Source organism: Galeopterus variegatus, unplaced genomic scaffold (genome assembly GCF_000696425.1).
Source record: "Galeopterus variegatus unplaced genomic scaffold, G_variegatus-3.0.2 Scaffold5297, whole genome shotgun sequence".
NCBI lineage: Eukaryota > Metazoa > Chordata > Mammalia > Dermoptera > Cynocephalidae > Galeopterus > Galeopterus variegatus.
In genome coordinates this window covers 71,130-79,840 of record NW_007731408.1, presented here as the reverse complement: position 1 = coordinate 79,840, position 8,711 = coordinate 71,130, and the positions used below count along the sequence as shown (strand labels likewise).

The following is an 8,711-nucleotide window of genomic DNA, read 5'->3' as shown; positions in this document are numbered from 1 at the left end:
AGGGGGGGGGGGGGAGAGAGAGAGAGAGAGAGAGAGAGAGAGAGAGAGAGAGAGAGAGAGAAAGAAAGATTGAGAATATGAATAGGATGGAAGATTGAACAAATATTGGAAAAACAAAGAGGTTGCCAGGCCAGACAAGAATGGGCTGCTGTGAATGCTCTGCAGGCATCCTTAGAAAGAAGTAGGAAGGGCCGACCCCGTGGCTCGCTCGGGAGAGTGCGGCACTGGGAGCGCCGAGGCTGCAGGTTCGGATCCTATATAGGGACTGGCCGGTGTGCTCAATGGCTGAGCGCGGTGCAGGAGACACCAAGCCAAGGGTTACAATCCTCTTACCGGTCGCAAAAAAAAGAAAAAAGAAAAAGAAAGAAAGAAGCAGGAGGAGTCAGCCACTGCTCTTGCTGCAGGGCCCCTGAGCTTGGTGGGGTAGCTCAGAATGAACATATTTGTTCTCCCTCTTTCACCACTGGCATTGTTAATCATGTTTGCCTGTCCACCCAGGAAAATTAGAATAAGGATTTGAGATTTCCAGTGGATTTAAAGTCTAATCAAGGGCTCCTAAATTAAAGGTTTACAGATCAAAAGATCTAGGAAAAGGCACTATTCCCCTCCATCCCCATTTTATCTTCTATTGGTATTTGCTAGTACGTTAAAAGTATAAAGAAGATTAAAGTAAATCGCAATCTTTGTTGTGCATATATATGTGTGGAATGGGGGCAAGGGTTTGAACAAAGAAGCCTAGACACCTTCTCAGGCAAGAGGATGAGTGAAATGGAGAAGAAAGACACAACACTATGAAATCAATGCCCTGGGGGAACAGTGGAGAATGCAGGGTTGGGGTAGCCCTTATCCTGCTGCTGTAAAAAGAAAGTAAGAAACCAAGGAAGCTGGAGTAGTGATTTTTTTTTTTTACACAAAAGGAAAGTGTAAGAGTTAACTACATTCTTTTGTTTAAAGCTCCAAGGAGGAAAATATTCTTACTATGTACACCACCCCTTCCTAAATCCAGGGGGTAGCCTGTAGGTAACTTTGAATACCAGTGAACTCTGCAAGATGTTTTGCCTCTTAAGTGACCTTAAACTTTTTTCTATGTTCAAAGTACTGATAAGGGGCCGGCCCGTGGCTCACTCGGGAGAGTGTGGTTCTGATAATGCTAAGGCCACAGGTTCGGATCCCATATAGGGATGGCCGGTTTGCTCACTGGGTGAGCGTGGTGCTGACAACACCAAGTCAAGGGTTAAGATCCCCTTACCAGTCATCTTTTAAAAATATATATATAAAAAAAAACAAAAACAAAAACAAAGTACTGATAAAATGTAAGGGTTTTTTGTTTTGTTTTGTTTTGTTTTTTTAAATATTGAAACTGTCTTGCATTGACCACTCTGCCTGCACCAAGAGTTACAGTATTGCTGGATATGCTGGAAGTGCTTTCCTAACTATCTGCTTACAAAGTTGGATACTGTTTATGACTGGTTTCCACTCATGCAAGCATGCTCTCAAAGTAGGTGTGTATGTCCTACACAGGATCTAGATTCTGCATGAGAATTTTTCCAAAATTAATACCTAAAGTTTCTATTTCTAGCTAAAATATTGCCCCCACCCCTCATATCATCCTAATTATTTTTATTCATGGTACATGTGACTTCAAGGGTCAATGACAAATGAACCAAATTCTAGCATTTAAGTCTCAGCTGAGAGAGATGGAAAATCTCCAGGATGGGTAAAATTCCAAATTCTTTAAAAACTGGTTTTCATGTTCTCACAGCAGCTCTTGATTATTTTCCCCTGATCCCTCAGGAACAAAGTATTTTCCATCAAAATCCTATTCGGAAATTCCAGCTCTGACTCTCATCCTCTCTTCCCCTACAACATGAGATGGCAGATGAATTAAGGCTCAGGAGGAATCTATGACCCACCATCTCTGGTGAGTTTTGTTTCTCTTCCTGGTTCCAGAGAGGATCAGCTATGCCTTTACCACTTCACTGACAGAAATGACACTCAAGGCATTGCTACTCCGTCACAATTACTTCATATGGGGAAATAAATCACCCCGTCCTTGAGAGAACTTGTCTGATTATCTCAAGCCTGCAGTTCCTATTAAGTAAACCAAAGGACATTGGTCTTAAACCGAATAGTGGCACTGGCAAGACGTGGGAAAGAGGGGGCAAGACACCTCTTACCTGGAGATAACAGGAGCGCTGTTTGCAAATGGATACAGACAAGGGGAAGAAAGAAAAGGAGAGAGCATTAAGGTCCCATCTTGAAAGTATCCCCAGGCTTCATGGTTGCTGGCAGCATAAACGAAAGCAGTGAGCTTAGTAGGTGAGAGCTCAGCAGCCACATGCGAAAGCAGCATTTAGAGCATGCGCAGCAGTAGCAGCAGCAAGAGGTGTGAGCAGCTGAAGACACTGCTGAGCTCCAGGAGTGAGTTTTCCCCATGCCTTCCCTGCAACCCTGAGGGGTAGGGATGAAGGAATGAGGATGCAGGAACCAAGAGGGAGGGGCAGAGACGGAGTTGGTCACTGGTGATCTTGTAGGTGATCACATCCATTATGTAAAGAAGGAGTGAGAATCCAGGTAGCAAGAAAACTGTAGGCTGCAGGGCCGGCCCGGTGGCGCACTGCGCTAGTGCGCCGCTTGGGAAGCGTGGAGGCGCTCCCGCCGAGGGTTCGGATCCCACATACGGACTGGTTCCCGCTCACTGGCTGAGCGAGGCGCAGGGGCAACACCGAGGGTTGCGATCCCGTTGCCAGTCCTGGTCCGGTACGGGGGCGACACTGAGGGTTGCGATCCGTTGCCGGACAGGGAAAAAAAAAAAAAAAAAAAGAAAACTGTAGGCTGCAGGGTCGGCCCGGTGGCGCACTGCGCTAGTGCGCCGCTTGGAAAGCGTGGAGGCGCTCCCGCCGAGGCTTCGGATCCCACATACGGACTGGTTCCCGCTCACTGGCTGAGCGAGGCGCAGGGGCAACACCGAGGGGTGCGATCCCGTTGCCAGTCCTGGTCCGGTACGGGGGCGACACTGAGGGTTGCGATCCGTTGCCGGACAGGGAAAAAAAAAAAAAAAAAAAAAAAAAAAGAAAACTGTAGGCTGCAACTCTGCCAGAGCAGCTGGCTTACCAGTGGAAAATATGACCAGGGGACTTGAATGGGAGCTCAGGGCACTGGGTAGCGGTGTGTAGAGTGGGACAGTGCCCTGTTCTATGTCTTATATCCCCAACCTTATAATCAGAGCATGCTCAGCTTCCCAGTGCCCATAAGGTTTCCATGGCCACAAGTGGTTTCCCAGCTATTGTGCTGTCCAGAACTTTGATTTCCCCTCAAAGAATGACTTAGTGAAAAGGTAAGTCCACAGAATATTTTCTTGGAGTGGTTTGTACTTTTTAGAGCTATGTCCTGGAGGTTGGGGCCATGGACCCCTACCATTTTGTGTCCCTGTGCCTACTAAAGTCCCCAAACTTAGTAGAGTTCAAAAAGACTTGTTTGCTGTGTAGTTTGGCAATTGTCTTTTCCATCAGTGCCATGGTGATGCATCTCTGGGTGGTGGTCTTTCTAATCCAGAAAGGGCAGGTTAAATCAGAGTCAAGATATTCTGGAACAGAAAGACTGTCATACCAATAGCTATTCACAGATGAGAGGTGACACGTACAAGGTCTCTATATGAACTATAAAACTAAGTTAAAGACATACCCAACACAGGTTGTCCCTAGCCCCTGAATTTGTACTTATGCTAAACTCTCTTAGACTCCAAGGTCCAAAAATTTAAAAAAGTTCTTGTGGCACACCACATTTTCATCTCCATGGTGTCAGTACAGCACCTCCTTCCTTGGCCTTTGTCAGGTAAAGATCTGGAAACATCCTGTCACATATACCTCGTGCAGCTGGTGACTGATGGAGGTTGCTGAGGAAGGAGTGTATGTGTGGGAGGGGTGGGTCTGTAAATTGTTTCTCTAGGAATGCAACTCAGGCATGTGATCCATAATTCTAGATCCACAGCCACCTAAGACACATGTACATCCAGAATCTGCATGGTATATAAACAGGGCGAACAAGGAGTTGACTTTTTCTGGTATCTCCCATCTAGAATTCCAAAGGGTAATTGATCAATGGATCTGCTCACTACATTGAGACAGACAGATAGATAAATAGACAGGAAGATAGACAGACAGCTAGAGAGCTTGTTCATTCTGCTTCTTCCATGCACCTGCATGGAAGAGCCCCCTTTTGGCCCCCAAACTTCAGTGAAGACCAGAGATCCCAACACACCAATGCACTCAGGTAGGCTGGACAATGCCATCACTTCCAGAAAAGGTCCCTGTTGCCCTGGTTTTCACTCAGACATCCCTCCCAGCATCCTGCTCATCCCTAGAGCAGTGAGACGGTCTGCAGTCAGCTGGAATTGCATAATTCTCCAGTCATTGTCTCTGTGCATCCAAGACTTTCCACTCAGCAGTTACAGATGGGTCAGCGAGATCCAGGTAGGCCAACTTTGAGTGACACAATACCTCAAGGGTGTCTTTCCCGCTGCTGCTGATGCTGAGAGAAGCTGGGGCTGACCTTACGCCTGTAACAAGCAGGTCCCATTCTTGCGAGAGAGTGCTTTCCTTTCTCCCCAAGACTTCCAATGTCCAGGCCCAGGCCCAAAAGCAGGCACTATGTGGCTCAGTGTTGCTCTCAGAAGTCCATTGCCAGACTCCCAGGCTCATTCCACTCCAGGGCAACTATGTTTCCTATTCATCCTCTCTTTTTCCCTCCCCAAGCTTGTCCAGAGCTTTTGATCTCACCTCTGAAGTCTGTTTTATTTGCCAAGAACAGAGTCTTCTATTTCAAATCCAGTCCTTTTTTTTTTTTTTTAAATGCAATTGTCATTTTGACCATGCAGAGCCTCTGTTGTTCTGAATGCCAAAGACGCTCCCATGTAGCATTGGTAATGAAAAGCAATTTCCACTGTACTGTCTCTCACTCTGAGAACAGCAGGGAATTCTGGAAATCAGAATGGGTTTTCATTTGATTCCGAGCCTAGACAATCAGATTTTATGAACTTTCACCTTATGGTCTGATGCCAAAATATGGGAAGAACTAGAGAAACTGCAAATTAACTCCCTCAATAGACAATAGAACAGGAGGCTGAGAAATTGATAAATTTCTTATTGGCATCTTCTTTCTTGGCCTCTTGGTCACTGGGAAGATCTGGGGGCATATCACACAGATAGTTTGCTGAAATCTTTATCTTCTCACCTACTTCCTCCCCCAGGTCTAGGCTCCACCAGGGCTTTTCTGATATCACTTTGGACAAAGAGTCCAGTGCAAGAAAGGAAGGTGTCCTCAAATGAGGAGTAGCCATAGGTGTTTGCATTTGGCTGGGTCTCTTGAAAAGCGAAAGGCTTATCTTAGGTCACACTCTGCCCTGCTGTTGGTAGGGATTTTAGGGAAGGCAGAAAAGGAGAGCCTCTTTACTGGTGGAATAAAGGCGCATATGGACTACCAATCTCTTCCTCCTGTCTGGAGCTACTACCGTCCTTCCAGCTGCCCTGAACGATCCTTTGTGCTGTTTTTGTTTGCACCTAATTAGCTGGGACTGTGCAAATTGTTGAAGCTGGCTTACAATGGCCTTCAGTATCTGCTGCTTCCAAACAATCATGAAGATGCAAAGTAAATGCTCAAGGGAGGTGGAAATGAGGTAGGGCGGGTGCTGAGACAACTTCTGAGAATACTCTTGGTGGCAGAAACTGGAAGATTGGCAGCTGTACAATGTGGGAAGCAATGGAGCCAGAAAGATTCTCTTTCTTCCAGCACTCTTTGGCAGTCATGCTAGCAGCCGCATCTTATTAGGTGGCCAAGAAGATAATGAGCAATGGAAAATGGAGAGGGCTTCAGTCCCTAGAGCACCAGGTGTGTCCAAACCAGTACAGGCACAGAGTTGGTCAGCTCTGCAGACTCCCAGCAGATAATGAGAACTGACCAATTGTACGGGTCCAAGAAAAACTAGAAGAGCCTTTGGGAGTGTGGCTGCTGAGTCTCTTAGATCTGTCCTTGAGAGAAAGGCGTTAGGCTGCTCTTTGTCATGTGAGTACAAAGTTGTTGCAGTATAACCACCCCTTTATGGAAAACAAGTGGATTTGACTGTTCCGTGCTTCAGGAGGGTCCCAGCAGCATATGTCTCCTGCATAGGATTGTGAATGTCCTCTTGGTACTTCCCAAAAGCACTCTTACCCATTTTCACATCTATTTCTCCAACACTTTTAAAGTCATGGCTTCCAACTGTACCATTTTCTTCAAGGGAAGAAATCCCTCCTTACATCTACCCTGGCTGCAACACAGTCAGCCCGTTAGGGATGAACCCCTGGCAGGTATTCCTAGATGTGTGTCCAGAGGAAGCAGGCGATAAGGCCACTTCTTGTGTGGGATGAGGGTTATCTCAGGATGTGGGCAATGTGCTCACTTGCAGATGCCAAAAGGCAGGTGTCCATGAACTGTCCAACACCTGTCTCCAGGGATCAGCACCAACTATACCATTTAGAGTCCCTTCTGTTGGAAAATCCACAAGTCGATACTCCAGGCCTGCCCAATGTCAGTCCTTTTCCAGGGCCCACCACTAGGGGGATTTTTAAACCAGGAATTACTTCCTTTCTTTTGTAGACTCTCAATTTTCTGCTTTAGAGGTTGCTTTATCTCAAAGAAGCCTGAATAAGGTACCCTACCTTGGGCTAGGAATAGGGGTAAGATGGGATGGGGTGGGATGCCTTGGGGAGGAAGAATAGCTCAGGATTCTGAATTGCATGACCACCTCCAAAGCCAGCTCCCTCTCAGAGAGCTCTCAGAGGCCATGGCCTCTGACAAACAGTATATCTTCCCATGTAGCGATCTACCCAACTGTGAAATAGCCAGATAATACACTTACCTTCACGAAGGGCAGAGGGGCCTGTGGGCCACTCCACAAGTGAATAACCTGCCAAGCATTCAACAGAAGTTGGGGATGCAGCAGAAAACTGTCAAAGCATCTTTGCAACAGGGGCCCTACCCTCCATCCCAGACCCTCCCCCATTCGATCCAGGCTGGAGAGAGGGAGGCGGGGAGGGGCACAGCATGCATCGCACTACTCCTCTCTTTTTCTTCTCCTCCCCACCCACCCAGCAGTTCCCACATTTACAGGCCACAGTGTGGGGGTGGGGTGGGGTGGGAAGAGTGCAGGGGATGGTGGCAATGGGATAATCATTGTAGCAAAACACGGAAGTAACTCAGGAGGGTAATGAGGAGCTCAGGCTGCAGTGTGGCCCAGAAGGTGGGAAAGGAGGAATCTGGAAATAAGCTAAGGCTGATGAGAAGGCAGAGATGATATGAAACAGGGTGAGAGTGAGAATACAGGAGGGAAAAGAAAAAACTGTTGGTCAGAAGGAAAAAGGAGGAGAAGGAAAAAAGGGGGGAGAAAAGCAGCAGGCTTCATTTCAGTAGATATATCCTGTCTATTGCTGGAACACAATTGTGAATTTGTGTAGGTGAGCCTGCTTTTTGGTGAACTTCCAGCACATTGGAATTTTGTCCACCTACTGGGCAAATTCAAAATGATTTTCATTAGCTTCAAAGTGGTGCAGGCTTCTTCTCATGTTGAATCATGGAAACTCTCTGCTCTTCCAGCTATGTATTAATATATTTGTGCATAGCCCTGACTGTCCTTTTTTTTTTTTCGTTTTCTTTTTTTGTTGTTTTGTTTTCAAAGAATCTCACACCTGATATTCCACGTTCCATCCATCTCGGCTCACCAAGGGCAATGAAGAAATTCTCTTGCCTTTCGTATTCCTCCTCATCTACTATTTTAACCCTTATGGTTTTCCTGTAGGGACAACAAGAGAGAGAGTGTGTCGACTGGGTCAGCAGGTCGATTGGTCACCTGGAGCACAGCCTTTAAAATCATTCCCCATCACTCTTGGCACATGCAGCCCAGTCCCGCCATGGTGGCTTTTGACAGGACCATGGTGGATTGTGTCGTTCTCATAATAAAAAATGGTCTTAGCTTTTCTTGTCTCCTTGGCATAGTTGTTTTTATGGGTGAGAGGGAAAGGGATCCAGGAGGCAAGGAAAGGTGGGCAAAGGAGAGGAGCCAGGAGGATGGGAAGGGAACGGGAGGGAGGAGGGGATGACGGGGGGGGGAGTTGTTTCAGATCCTGCCGAGGTTAGTAGGACGTGAGTTGGGCAGCACATTCCATTGGGTGTCACATGGCAGCAGTGGCAAGTCTCTGGCAACAGGAGAACTACTGGCCCTTCAGGAACGACCCAGGGCCCTTCTGTTGACATTTCCAGAAAATGTCAACAGAACCCAGGGCTGTGTCTCTTCTTTGTGTCTGCACTCTGTTGGGAGCCTCATAAGGAAAATTTTAAAATGAAAGTATTTATGAGGAAGGGAGACCAGAGAGAGAGAGAGAGAGAATGGGAGGCCAGTTCTATGATCTTTCGAATGATCTACCTCACGGGGCTTCAGTGATAAGAACTAACATAAATATGTATTAACCACCATATGATACAGGGATCCGTTGCTGTTTACAGCTGATGCACTCCTGGAAAAATGTGAAGATGACGTAAATCATCAAATTCTAAATCATCTTTGAACTTCTATCATATAGGGGTGACATGTCCCAAGGCTGGCTTCCTTAGGTGTTGATTATCACGGGTCTGGGGCACAAGGTGATAAAGCTTTCTGTTCATCTCTGGGTATCTCAACA

General features: G+C 46.7%; 1 protein-coding gene across 2 annotated transcripts in view; it reads right to left on the bottom strand.

Annotated features, from left to right (window-relative positions):
* Positions 1–8,065, bottom strand: part of LOC103604636 (sodium/calcium exchanger 3-like) — an 18,769-nt gene extending 10,704 nt beyond the window's left edge. Inside the window, exons 1-3 of one of the 2 annotated variants that reach the window (XM_008589212.1) lie at positions 7,722–8,065; positions 6,896–6,943; positions 2,178–2,195 (exon numbers count right to left, since the gene is read on the bottom strand). In XM_008589212.1, coding sequence (XP_008587434.1) covers positions 2,178–2,195; positions 6,896–6,943; positions 7,722–7,740 — 85 coding nt within the window. In that variant the 5' untranslated portion in view covers positions 7,741–8,065. The remainder of the gene's footprint in view (positions 1–2,177; positions 2,196–6,895; positions 6,944–7,721) is intronic. The other variant, XM_008589213.1, reaches the window with a different exon arrangement.
* Between the last annotated feature and the right edge of the window lie 646 nt (positions 8,066–8,711).